This window comes from Liolophura sinensis, chromosome 6 (assembly GCF_032854445.1).
Source record: "Liolophura sinensis isolate JHLJ2023 chromosome 6, CUHK_Ljap_v2, whole genome shotgun sequence".
NCBI lineage: Eukaryota > Metazoa > Mollusca > Polyplacophora > Chitonida > Chitonidae > Liolophura > Liolophura sinensis.
This window is the reverse complement of record NC_088300.1, coordinates 25,814,659-25,829,283: the sequence shown is the minus strand read 5'-3', so window position 1 is coordinate 25,829,283 and position 14,625 is coordinate 25,814,659. Positions and strand designations below refer to the sequence as shown.

General features: G+C 37.3%; 2 protein-coding genes across 2 annotated transcripts; one reads left to right on the top strand and one right to left on the bottom strand.

The window, feature by feature from the left end:
• The first annotated feature begins 2,239 nt into the window (after nt 1–2,239).
• LOC135467046 (T-box-containing protein TBX6L-like) lies at nt 2,240–6,779 on the top strand. Its single transcript, XM_064744807.1, has 6 exons — nt 2,240–2,254; nt 3,153–3,601; nt 3,955–4,222; nt 4,765–4,973; nt 6,178–6,233; nt 6,544–6,779. The coding sequence occupies exons 1-6, from the start codon at nt 2,240–2,242 to the stop codon at nt 6,777–6,779; spliced, it is 1,233 nt and encodes a 410-aa protein (XP_064600877.1).
• A 2,478-nt stretch (nt 6,780–9,257) lies between these two features.
• Nucleotides 9,258–13,312, bottom strand: LOC135468936 (spermatogenesis-associated protein 24-like). Its single transcript, XM_064747426.1, has 6 exons — nt 13,013–13,312; nt 12,582–12,650; nt 12,013–12,075; nt 11,309–11,439; nt 10,817–10,887; nt 9,258–10,185 (listed from the first exon to the last, which is right to left on the bottom strand). Exons 1-6 carry the CDS (start codon nt 13,181–13,183, stop codon nt 9,950–9,952), a joined length of 741 nt encoding a protein of 246 aa, XP_064603496.1. The 5' UTR covers nt 13,184–13,312; the 3' UTR covers nt 9,258–9,949.
• Between the last annotated feature and the right edge of the window lie 1,313 nt (nt 13,313–14,625).

Below are 14,625 nucleotides of genomic sequence, written 5' to 3'. Positions count from 1 at the left end.
CTTCATTGATCAAGTTTTCGTAACTTTTCGCGTAAATTACGCGTTCATGGATAGAGTTTTTATCTTGATAAGGTCCCTATATGTGTCCGTTACAAATACGAAGGTAAATGAAGCTATTTTTGTAAGACGTGAACAAGACTGCCATAAAAAAACAAGCGCAAAAAATGGTAACAGGGTCGTTCCTTGCTTCATCTTTTCAAAGGTTTCAAATATCATTGAGCATCTGAATATTTCCCATAAAGCACCTTTGCAAAGAAACTGGATAAGATTCTAGTCAAATCGTTCCATCAAGAAGCCAAAGAGGTTTCCATTAGCTTGACTCTGAACAGGCTTTGTGATTCACCCCCAAAACCCTTTTTGCCTTAAGAGTGACTTATATGGCGTTGCCTCATTGTCAGGCGATTTTGATTTAGGCATTTAGGCTTGCAAACATCTAGATAGGTTTTAAGATCGAGATGGGTTAGGTGTGTAAGACTTGGACATCTTGGCACTTTTTGTCTTGGGGTTAAGCAAATGGGAATGAATAAGTTGGCCCTGGGACAGGTATGCTGCTGCATGGAACGTTAGGAGATATGTGTCATGATCCACTCAATATGGTGAAGAAACCAATAATAAGCCTCAAGTAAACATACAAAAAAGACAGAAATACAATTATAAACTATTTGTCCATATAACATACCATTTAAAGTTTGTTAATATACTTACTTATACCCAGCCAGGTTACGGTCAAGAAGCGAAATGGATGTGATACCTATATGACTCAGATTTTATCAAATAAAATCAGTATTACACCGTGGTGTAATTTGCACTTAATGAGGGTGAATTAAACCCTTTGCTTTTCCCAGAGTAGAACACATAGAGCAATTACCAATGCACCACGCGAATTGAATTGTTTTTCGTGCAGTTCCTCGTGAAATATTATTTAGTATACTTGAAATGCGTATTTGCCCGTGCAATAAAAGTCTCTACTTCAGTATACACCAAAGAATGTCATATTTTGCACGAAATTGTTCACAATCAGCACAAATTGAAGTATTTTTCGAGCAGGTGTCAGTGATGTTAAAACTTCACGATTTTTGTGAAGAGCAGTTGGAAGACAGCTGTCGGACAATTGACGTGTAGTTTTTTGGTGTTACTCTGTCAGTAGTGTGAGTGGTGAAATCACAGAGTTGGATGAGTACTACTGTGAAACAATTGCTACTGGTCAAGCAGTCCGTGCTACCTGTTGCGCTCTTTGACACAATAGATTGTTGTAGATACGCTAATCTCCGGGTATAGAGAATGGTTGCCGAATGCTGTCACCAAGCTTTGTTGTCAGTTCGAGCCACAAGGTGTAAATTACATGAAATGAAACAGCCTCTCCCAAAACCTTGTTAGGGGCTTGTCGCTTTCACTCAGGTCGAGTCACACGTGTTCTCGCACAGTCGGGAACTATTTACGCCTGTAGACTGGCTTTCCACACCTTCGCTGTCACCGTTCTCCAGCCCAGCAGGCAGCACCGATCATCCCCCAGTTGTGACGGAGAAGCCCCCAGAGTGTCAATTTCTCAACTAATCAAGTGTCAGTTTCACGTGATCCAATGAGGCTATATGTGCAAGCCACGCGCTTATAAAGCAAACTCACGTTTTGACAATTTATCCAGAAGCCCGACAAGTACAGTTCAGACAGGTTGTACCATTAAGCACATGCTTCACACAAGACAATACTTGAGTATCCTTAGAACCAACATTTAAGAATACTAACTGAAGAGAAAAACTTTTATTTACCACCATATTTACAACAAAGAACGCCGTACGTCATTCAGCTGAGATCGGATAATACTAAGGATGGCTTGTCAGGTATGAGGTTTGTTTTCATTTTCAGTGCAGTCAATTGTGCAGCTTTTTGAAATACATTTCTTCAATACTTGTCCGCAGAATTCAATTATTTGGGCGCTGTGCATGTAATATAAAGGAGATATCAACGCTCTTGCCAATTTGATATCATTTAATTTCACAGTTACTTAGACTCGGAAGTTATTTGGACGCCAAAATTGATGTGTGTTTTATGATCAAATTTGAATGTTTTGAAAACTGTCAAATATCGCCTTCCGATAAATTGCCATTTCCTGGTTCTCTATTTTTTTGGAGAAGAAAAACAGGGGCCTTTCAAGTTTACATCTGATAGTATAAAACTAAAAAAAACAGAATAAAATAGTATACCTTTATTGTAAGTGTTGATTTAAAAATGTATATGAAGCATGGAGTTCACAAATGTAAGTTTCACAAACACGTAGTGGTTCATGGTGAATTTCTTAAAGTTCAGATTAGGCCTACTCTTGCAGTCTGACAGAAACGTTCATTATAGAATAATGTTAGCCAACAAGCACTGATTCGGCGTGATTTTTTTAGCTTTATGATTTTCTTTGTAAAATTGTAATTGTATTTCTCTCTGCTCTTATGACTGACATTCTGACGGGAATATTGACTATTGGGTCATTTTAGTCAAGAAGTGTTGAAAAATTCCAAGTGATCAAGAGTGGCTTTTGGGGAGAGCACGACTTTGTACTGCCAGGCATGCACCTGGTGCGCTCGTGTTTACTGACAGGTGTTCAGTCTGGTGAGAGGTTTGTTCCAACCAGTCCTTCGAGTGTATTATTCTTAACAAAGGGCAAACAGACAGCTGTACCTAAGTATCGTATATTAAAACCATTCACGTCTCATGTAGGTCTTTTGTACAACGTGCTTCTTAGCAGTCATTATTTTAGGGTAGACCTATCATCATTTAAGAAAATATATATTTGACTCAGGAATTGTTTCGACCATAAAAAAGGCATTTCCATATTTGTCCATATTTTGTTATGAGTGTGCGGATGTTTTTCTGTTAGATTAAAGGGAAAATCTAGCCACGTTCTGTAGGCCTAGTATTTCTTCTCTTTGTAAATATACTAATGGGTTGATTTCGTAAGTTTAAAAACAAGCAACTGCTGAACAGTATATATATATATATATATATATATATATATATATATATATGTGTGTGTGTGTGTGTGTGTGTGTGTGTGTGTGTGTGTGTGTACAGGTTCTTAATTACGCATTTCGTGTTAATTTAATTTCACTTGCGATTTAGGGCCTACATGTTTTGAAAAAATCGGTGCTCTTTTCTCTTTGAAGACTGAGGCTCTGGACTTGACGAAATCAGGAAGCAGTTCTGAGGACACATCACATTCTCCAACGAAAGAAGATGTTTTAGTAAGTAGAAAGAAAAAGTTGGAAGATGTGGAGGAAGAACCCAGCAAACGGCCTCGACTAGCAGACGACAGTCAACACAGTCACGTGATACAGTGGCTGGCGAAAAACTCTTTCGAACACAGTCCGCCGAGCTTGAACTCTTCAATAGACTCGACGGACGGGACTAAGAGAGACCCTTCCCCACAGCTGTTATCTCCTCACCCAGGTGGAATATCTCCCTTGACACCTGTGCCGCTCATGCCTGCCCTGGGATATCCGGTGCCACCCATCGGACGAACGCTCGAGGGGGTCTCTGTCACACTTCAAGATGGTCACCTGTGGAACGCTTTCAACCACACCGGCACAGAAATGATAATCAACAAGTCTGGAAGGTGATTATTTGTTTCACAATTTCATACTTCTTTGTGGTTAATCCATTACTTCATTAACGCGCGCACCTGCCTTTGGAAAACAGCTTTTATTTTGGATTTAATTAATAACGGCTGTTATGATGGAATTCGTGAATAGGTTTGACTCAGAGAAGGCGTCGTTTGTCAAAGATTTAATTCTATACATTTACCAACACTAAACTGAGGTGTTTAATTATAACAGAAAAATGCTCTTGATCACCTGTTTGTTGGTAACTACAGAGATGATTTTTATGTGAAATGCATTAGTAGTACATGTGTTTAATGCATTTAAGATGTTGTTATCCAACTAAAACAGGCCTATTTTATTTTCACAGGAGGATGTTCCCATATGTAACCATTTCAGTCCAAGGTTTGCTCCCGACTGAGTTGTACAGTTTTTACCTTGAAGTAGTACAAGTTGACGATAGTTGTTATAAATACGTCAATAAACAATGGGCTCCAGTGGGCGTGGCTGAAACCATAACAACCAACCCGCCAGTCATCCACGCTGACTCACCAAAGCCTGGGTCGTTCTGGATGAAAGGAAACATCAATTTTGCTTCGGTGAAACTAACAAACACAGCTGATAGGACCTCAAATAAGGTAATTTGATTTTTTTCTTTTAATAAAAGAAAAAGTTATAATGTCCAAATTAAAGTTAATTTATGGATGGATATGTATTTCCTCGATCCTATACCGGAACTTGCACCATCAGGCGTCTAACTGGCGCAAATCTCAATAGAATTTTTAAATTTGACAGTTGCCTACAATGTGATAAAGTCCAATTATAGTGGTGAACACTTTCGATGCATTTTAAGTAAACAGAGACCACTTGTTATTCCTAGTGTACGTATTATCGAAATAATTGTAATTGTTGCCAACAAAACCATAACATTATTTTGTTTGGATACACAGATTATTCTACAGTATATACAGGTCAATCAGAAAGTCAAGCAACTGACAGTCATTGGGTTTGTTTGCTCATTGTCCCAGTACGTAATGCAAAATAAAATACTATTAACGAGCACCTTGAGTTTATATTATAAACACAGTAACGGAAATATTACTCGACTTTTACTATTGTTGCAGTACGTGCATGAAGTTGGGTATATATAGTATAAAATTATATCAATTGTCGTTTGCAGATATTTCTGCGCTCTATGCAGAAATACATGACGCGTATCCATATCGTGAAAGGAAGTCCTGGTATCCAAGACATCACAACGTGCCCAACGCACATCTTCAACCTGCCGGAGACGTCCTTCATAGCCGTGACAGCGTACAAGAACAAAGCTGTCACCGTGATGAAAATCATGAACAATCCGTTCGCCAAACCTTATCGGGAATCCTCGTCGTAAGTTCAGTTCTTCTCTACACAAAACCCGATATATAATCGACCTCCTTCACGTTAAACGATTTCAATTTTCTGTCTGACGTGCTCAATTCTAAACCAAATTTTATTTACTTCCGCGGTGTATTTTCTTTCCCAGTTACACACCAAACAACACAGCCAAAGAGATGTCCGAGAAGGGAGTATATAGATGTAAACCCTGTTTTTTGCTCTAAGAATAGCAAATATTGAAATTATTTTTCTGAAAAATTGTAAACGATGCATTTCCAACGTGCTCCGCAAATCACAATCAGCAATTTGTATGTATTAATCAAACGTACACAGTCCATAATCAGGCAAGTCAAAACCAATGTTCTCTTTCTGTATTTAATCCGTTAATCATACGCACTTTGCATGAACATATTTAGGTAAAGCTGCAAGTCACCGACAGCTGTCTTTTGTTCCCTGTACACACCTGTTGGACTGTCACATGGAACAATAATACAGCTAATTAGAGAGCGATTTTCACACAATGGACATTTGATTAGCAGACTACAACCGTTGTCAAAAGGATCAGTCACACAAGCCAATGTGTGAACGCTAAACTTATCAATACGTGGCTAAAAACATGGCGACTGTGACATCTGACATTTCGCTGTGTGAAAGATATAAACTTGTGTAAAAACATATTGTAATTCGCCAACTATACATTGTGCTTAAATTAGCTGTAACAAAAATGTACCATTTGAACTGGAATGCTGTGAAATGGAAAGATGAATGACCTGGTACGTCCTTTTGTGATTGACGATTAGTATACGAATATCTGTTTCCACAAAAATAATTTCATTTTAGTATGAAAACGCTCGAACAAAAAAAAAAATGCCAGAACAGAAGGTATAGATGTCTAGTTTCATTCACTGAAATAATTTCATTTTAGTAGGAAAACGCAAGAACAAGAGAAACACGTGTTAGAAATCTTGATGTATATTCATGCAGTACTCTCTATATTAAAGCACTGTTAGATTTACATAGTGAGTCATTTGTGTATAAAGATATGCTGCATTGGAGGGCAAATGTCGGTTGGCTGGAAAACTGTTCATAATAGAGCCTACTGTAGCCTCATCATACACAAAACAAACTCATGCACAAGCCATCAATCTATGGGCAGTAAGAGCATCATGTGTTAAAATCATCTTTAACTAAACATCGGGTTTCTTTTGTTTCACAGAGAGGCCCCTCCACGAGCAAGATGTCTGAGAAAACTCTTCAACGCACAGAATGCAGGTTAGTAAATGTGTAACTTAACTCACGACGAGTTACATAAACGCTTTTGATAAGAAACGCCATATACAATTTTCTAAAAAAATAATTTCTTGGTCCAGTACCATGATGATGTATTTGTGTCAAGTAAGGCTTCTGTTTTCGTTCAAGTTACAAATACAGGCAAAACGCAAGATTGATAAAAACGTGATCATGACTGAAAAAAGGGTAACCTCATAAACATACACGCCCGATTGTGTATTTAGAAATATGTGGGCTTATAAGTGTGCACAGGATAACGAATCAATGATTGCAACTGATTTTTCTATTACAGAAGAGAAAAAGGAGGCCACAGAGTCCAAACCCCACCCTAACCCGATTTCAGTGGCAGCGCCCTCCCCTATGGTACAAACCCCATTAATGTGGTATCCACCGCCTCATTTACCATTCCACCATTCCTCACCATCACCATTTTACTTTCCATCCTCACCGATGATCACCCCTTACAACCCTTACTTACGACCCTTCGACGCCAACCAAGTGAGGCTACCGCTCCGTCTATCCTTGTGAGGTCCGAAAACTAAGGATAATCTGCCGCCATCTTGAAAAGGACTAAAAAAATGGGGGCTAAAGACAGTATTTGCATGAGACCGGAGTTATCTCATTCTTTATAAGTAAAAACGAATTGTCGAGATCTTCAAGAGGGGCTGTGATTTACGAGGAAGAAGTTTCCTAATGGACAGAGAAGTCTCCTTAGATTTGGCCTACAAGGCAAAGAAAACAGTCGCTTTCATCTATATTACTACGCTTTGAAGAATTTATTTACTCTCTAACATATCACAATGGAGATCAAAGATTTGAAAATGATATAGCGACGAATAAGTATAGCCTAGGTCTATTCGGTCCGCATCAGAATTGGATTAAATGCAGGAGAAATTATATGAATTAGTAAACGACTCGTCCGATTGTATCTTAAACTGATCAATATAGCGAGCTATCACGAGCTAGCGTGAAGACAGTTGAGTTTGGAAAAGAAAGACATTTGGCAGTGGTGTTGATGAAAGAAGTTGAGTGTATATACAGAGGCGCTATAGTCAATGCCAGCCCAGTATTTATTTATTTTTTGTAAAAGCAAGTTTCTAGTCAGTGGTTCTCTCCGTCCAAACGCAAGCGCATAGCAGTGTTGTAAAGCAGTTATATATAGTGCTACCAAGTGTATCTTTTTTCTCTCGTGATTTTAAGAACACCCTTTTATTGCCAATTCTTCATGTGTAATTTAATTCATGGTTTTAATTTGTGTTCCACACTTTACAGGATGCCATACAAGTGTAAATATACATTTAATATTTGTATATACAGATTCACATATATATGCTTATATGCACGTGTACCTGCTTTGGATAAGATATCCACTATATATAATCTGTAGAGACTGTTAACTATCTCGCTGTTTAAGACTTCATTATATATATATATATTCATTTATTTGTCAAGTTTTGTTACACGACCCCAGCAAATTCTGAGTGTTTTGTGAAAGTTGCTTTATATATATATCCTTTATATACTTATCTATTATACACCCTTATCATTAACACTCATATCATGTAATCGTCGCGCCATACTATACACGGCACATGCAGACCAATTAATCCCGTCAGCACTGTTAAATAAATGTATGTATAAAAAAGAAAAGAAAACATACTTGTCCGCTTGTCATTTAATGAAAGTGAGTTAAATGCACTTTGCAAGTCAAAATGAATGAATAAAACATGTAGGACCATCCTGTCACAGTTAGCCTACATGTAACTGAAAGTGCCGTAGTCGGTGTTATTTGCATGCACGCGAAGAATTGTAGAACGATATTATACGGAGACCATACGTAAACAGGCAAATATTTCTGGTCAACACCATGTTTAGAGATATATGGATATATACAATGACCACGGTCTGTTGTTGGTCAAGAAATTGACACGCACCCGCCTCTTCTCGATCTCACCATGAAGCGAGAAAGTTTACTGATTAAATAGTCACTGAAGAGAACAATGTATCGATTCTATTGTTTCCGGGCGCAAGCATTTTATGATGGAGGTTAGATGAAACACCGATCTTTGGCAAGTTACTGACAAACTCCCCCACGTCATGAAAAATGCCTCGTACGTTAATATCAATTATTAAATGTTTCCACACTGAACCCCGATCCATTGCACGATAATGCTTTGTACTGTATGTAAGATCTCTGCCAAGATCAAATGAAAGGACATCGTTATTCATATCCTGACAATGTAGACATAGATCCAAACTTAATGCCGACACATAGCTGGAAATTTCCATACACAGTATACCTCAAATTCAATTTAACAATGGTTTCTCAACGTAAAAGAGCTTGCATGAAGTCAGATACAGTTTTGCTTCGCTTTCTTCAAACTGAAACAGTTATGCCAAGACCTCAATATTTCCATTAGCCATATCAATAAATTATAAACGGACTAACTGTACAACACCTGCTATGTATATTTTGACTGCGTATGCAAACAATGCATGTAGAATGCATGGTATATCCATGGATGTAGCCTCAGCACTTGTGACACAATAACAATCCCACAAGCGATTTATATAGGATATTCAAGTCAGCAGGTTTCCATGTTACAAGCCAAAACTATGACTCTCATGGGCATACCCAGGCCGTTCGTTCTACCGATAGGTCCCTTATACATATGCACCTATGTCAGTAGCACTACATAAATTTTACCGGTTCATTTGGAAAAGACAATATTTCTGACTTTCATCACTTAAGTCGTCTTTAATTGGTGTCAAACCGGACATTTCTTAAAGAAAACAATGAAAACAAGCCTTTTTTAAACTAAAATATATTGACACAAGGCAGGCAATCATATTTGTGATAAATATAGATACATACAACTATACCATGGCTATGTAAATTTATTTCACGTTTCATTAAACCTTTCTCACGAAATGCAGCAAAAGACCATTCTCACACATCGAAATTTCATTAAAAAATATATATATATATATGTATATTTTCTGGCAAATTTATCATGGCTACATACATCTGCTTCACATTTCATCAAAACTTTCATCCCAAAGTAATGCTAAAGTCAAAGAATGTATGAACCTGAATACTTTATGCAATGTTAAACCATGGCAGCAGATCTTGTGGAATTTTACAAATACAGTATGAGTGGTATATATAATTGATAGGTACATTCAAGCTTGAATATCACAGGTATCAGTACAAAAAAAAAAGAACATGAATAAGCAAATCCACTAATTTTCTGTGTTCTGCCGATTTTAAATGTTTGTATAATTTGTGTGTGTACCTCCTGTTATTTAAATTCATTCGTAACTAAACTAGCATTCCAACATAACTATATTTTTTTACAATCATGCATTTCATTTATAAACACGTTATCTGTTTATTCAATTCAAGCTATTGAGAGAAATACCTTTAATACTGGAAATTTTTCACTTCAAAAATTGCATAAATGTTGATTTTTAACCGATGAAAAAGACAGTCAAAGCAGAATTATTGTTCGTATGTCCTGGATGTGACAATAAAGGGCATCATTTTCCACACGTCTTCTATGCCCAGCCAATTCATTTAGGGATCACTAAATGATTACTTTAATATAAGAGACTTAAGCAGCATTTTAAAGTCGCCTTAACTTGCTGCTTTACGGCATTTATGAAACATTCTGCTCTAATCAATGTACTTCGCGTCATCACAATTTTCTTGACTTGGAACTGGGAACAGACTTGGAGCTTTTACCCCCTCTAGATGAGCCTTTATCGTCTAAAGTCTTGGCAATGTACAGTTCTTGCTGTAGCTTTACACTCATCTCCCCAAGCTGTTTTTTATAAATATCATCCTGCGCTTTTAGTCTTTTCTCCAAACTTTCGATCTCTTTATCCTTCGATTCCAGAATATTTTCTTGCTGTTTCTTCTTTTTCTCCACTTCTAATTTGAAAAAAAAAACCCAACAAAACAAACAAAAAGCAATGTTAATCATATGAAAGAACACGTGATTTCCAAAATCAAGTTATGCAAATTTTTCACAGATATATATGTAAGGTATTTGACCTACAAATTCGCCTGAGAAAGTGCATTTTTAGAGGCAAATGAAGGCTATGCCATAGTACTTTTGGTGCAGAAACTTACATTGTACTTTTTCCTGTTGGAATACCATCCTGTCTTCTAACAAACCTCAATATTTTGGTAAGACCAACAAAACTTCATAGTCAGCTAAAAAGAGTAACTTACTCATGGACAAAACATTAGAACAAAATATTTTATTTTATAAATAGTGGTATATATAATGAACAATTTTTTGTCATGCAGATTTAGCATTTAAATTCAATACTTTTAAAGTTTTCAAGAAACATGCCACCATGTTCAAATAACCCACTCCTCAAAGTCATACTAACAAGATGCTTAAGAAACATTACTTTGAAAGATATTTTTTGCACATCCAGTCAAAATGGAGTTATTCAGTTTTTTCCCTTTACAAAAAATTCTTTCTGAACACATGTGTAAATGTGAATTTAATAATGAGAGAAAATTGATACTGTTAAGCAGACTTTTACTGTACCTGAACATTTGGTTTCTAATGCCACATTTTTGGTAGATTCTTTGATGGTCTTCACTTTAAGTAAACTGAACCTGAAAGAATATGAAGACCATGCACCAATAATAAAGAATATTTTGCCAACTCTTTTCATTCTGTCTGAGAATCTATCTATAAACCTACCCGTAGATTGACTTAAAGGGGTTTCATGATGCACTTTAGAATTATCAGGTTCATGAATGGGCACCCTGGTAAACACCAGTATAATGTTTAAACTTTCATGTTCCCATAATCTATCATCATTATCTATATACCACTTCCTGTAGAAAGAAATATTACGAGCCCAACATTAGCCTACTTTTGCTCGGCAAGAGACATGATATGACTTATACACCACTAAAAGAGAGATAACTGGCAGAAAATACATTATAATGACCACTGACTTCCCTATTCACTAACAGTAAATTTTAGGCAAAGATCTGAGAAATGTATTCATGAGCTTTAACTTTCACTTACGATTTTTGATAAGCTGCCTTCTCTCTCTCTATTTGCTTGGTCAACATTTCTATCTTGCCTTGAGCAAACTCTAGTTTTTCTGTGACATCTTGAAGTGCGGCTTTTGTTTTGGCATTGTCCAACTGTTGCTCCTGTCAAGAGAATGACAGTGACACATTGGTGAAGTTAGGATTACGGTTGTGAAGTTAGGGCCACATCCTAAGATGTTTTACTTAAGTAAAAGGGTATGGAATAGCCCTGCAAAAAAAAGACGCTTCAAAATGCTCTTCTTTCTTCCAATAACTCTTTATTTGATAAATTGTTGTTAAATACCATACTGAAGAATTTTCACTTATACATGTATCCATGAGATGAAGGAGTTAATTTCACAGGTCACTGGTGACAGTTGGAATCCAGAGTGGTGATGTAAACCACCAGTATTTGACAAGTTACTGAAAACTTTCCCATGAGTGGCGTTCAAACTTGTTTACAATGATATAGGTGGCAATATTGGTTTACCATGTAACTGATGTTAGTAACCAAGGCACCACAATCAATAAGAACAACAAAATATAAATATTCACTGTCCATGCTGGCAATGAGTGTATAGCACCACTTCTCAAAGGAAAAACGTCTGTAGTATGTTAAAACAACATTTTTCTCACCTGAATTGTGAAATAAGTTGCTAAAATCACTATTATAAATCAATGTATTCTTTGTGGTACCTGAAGCTGTCTTTTTATGTTTTTATAATCTTCTCTTGACACAAACTTGTCACGCTTTTCTGCCTATAAATGAAAAAAGAACTCCATCACAATACACAAAAGTATTACTTTACCTATCATTAATGTTAAGCATTGATTTGTGTCTGAATCAGCTACCCATCTAGCAAAATAACAAGGCATATATAATTAATTCATACAGAAGTCTTATAAAATGAATTCATAAATGTATTCTTTGAGACATGTATTGGTATATATAATGACAATATTAATACTGTAGCATATCCATTTATTCACAATTATTTGATTTTTGGTTATGACACACTCAAGAGCTTTTCAATAACACCAAATCCCCACAAATAATTCATGAGAGCAGCCAATCTACATTTAGCAATTTCCACTGTGCTCAAGGCAAGAAATGAACCTGTATCCTTTGTGCCTCATGGTTGAGTCGTGCACCGGCTTTATCGTTAAGCCACATCCCGCTTAACTGTTGCTTAATGAACTATATTGTAAAGCAAAATGGTGGTAATTTATGCAGACAATATTAAAAACCAAGTACACCATCTCACCTCAAAATTTCTCACGGTCTCATTGTACAATTCTCTGGGAATGAACTTCTCCTTAAGACAGATTGTGGTCTGAAAGAATAAAGACAATATTTTTCACTTCTGCTTTCTTTAAAATGGAAGTAACAATGTACAATAAATGCCTCAAGGAATGCAAAAGTACAGACGATCAGGACGCGTAAAATTTTCAGAACCTATTAAGTTGGTCACAGGTCAATAATCATTACAGATTTCTAAATAAATAACTGAAATTTGAATGATGCTCAATTTTTCACTCGAGTTTAAGGTGTCGATATCTCATTTGCACATGAAAATGGACAGATCATAGCTATAGAACAAGCTACCTCTTGTTTAGTAAGCATTGATTACACAGCTGGTGATAAGTCACGCGCGCCTGTCGTTGTTGTTGCATTGGCGTCATTCTCCAAACTTACATCATTTTTTATGCGCTCTACAGCAGCTCTCTGTGAAAGAATGACGTCATTAAGCTGCCTTTGCACAATTACGTGGGTTGGAGTAGATGCTCCAGCAGAATCAGAAGTCGCTGTATCATACTTTTCACAATCAAACGGCCGTGCTTGCTCGTCATCCGACTCCCAGTCCATTTTCACCAGCCAGTTCGCGTCGGTCGGTTGCGAGGGGAACAGAGTTGTCTCCCTTTAAAAGTCAGCCGTTCTCAATCTTAACCATGATCTTCCTGTGCGCAGGCCTAGGATTTGGTTCCTTTTTTCACGAACATTTTTTTGAAACATGGAAGGACATCTTGAAATGAATAAAATGAGATTTGCGTCCTTTTTCTCTAATAATTTAAATGGTGGCAGTCAGTGATTACTCACGGACCCTGGCCAACTCTGATAGACCTTCAGTGTTTGGAAACAGAATGAAAATGAGTTTTTAATGGTCACAAAGTCCACCCGAATTACGGTTTGTACGTTAGCTTGTGACGCCACGGAACGTTCAGCCTTACTGTGGAGTCCTCCTCAGTGTCACCGACAGATACACAAAATAGTTGTGTATAGCCAAATCTCGTGAACAGCATGCTGCCTTATTAGAATAAGCTGCCTCATTAAGAACAACCTGTTACCTCACTAGGACGGCAACCTGCCTCAGAGCAGAACAGCTTGCTGCCTCACTAGAAAAGCACGTTGGCCCACTGGAATAGCTTGATGCCTCACTAGAATAGCATGTTGGCCCACTGGAACAGCTTGATGCCTCACTAGAACAGTACGTTGGCCCACTGGAACAGCTTGATGCCTTACTAGAACAGAGTGCTGCCTGACTACAACAGCTTGATGCCTCACTAGAACAGAGTGCTGCCTGACCACAACAACTTGCTGCCTCAATAGAACAGAGTGCTGCCTGACCACAACAGCTTGATGCCCCACTAGAACAGAGTGCTGCCTGACCACAACAACTTGCTGCCTCACTAGAACAGAGTGCTGCCTGACCACAACAGTTTGATGCCCCACTAGAACAGAGTGCTGCCTGACCACAACAACTTGCTGCCTCACTAGAACAGAGTGCTGCCTGACCACATCAGCTTGATGCCATACTATAACAGAGTGCTACCTGTCCCCAACAGCTTGCTGCCTCACTAGAACAGATTGCTGCCTGACCACAACAGCTTGATGCCTTACTAGAATAGTATCCTGCTGTCCCACTAGAACAACATACTGATAGTTTCCTCCCACTATAATGCTGGCCGCAGTCATGTAAGTGAAATAGTCTTTTTAAAAAAAATAGAAATCTATGTATAACAATTAACAACGTTTTATTCGATATATATGAATAGATGCAATATGTACAAGCCTATTTGCCACTGTATACTTTATTACAGTAGACCATCATATATAATAATATTCTACAAAATTAAATATGTTTTATGATACCAACACCTTCATTTTATAATGATGTAAAACTTAAACAAATAGATCATGCAGTCACTAGAAAAATGATTCTTATTAAACACATACTGTGAGTAAGCAAAGCACATGTATTTCCAAATGAAGACTAATCAAGAACACCTGAACCATTTGAGGGTGGGGGT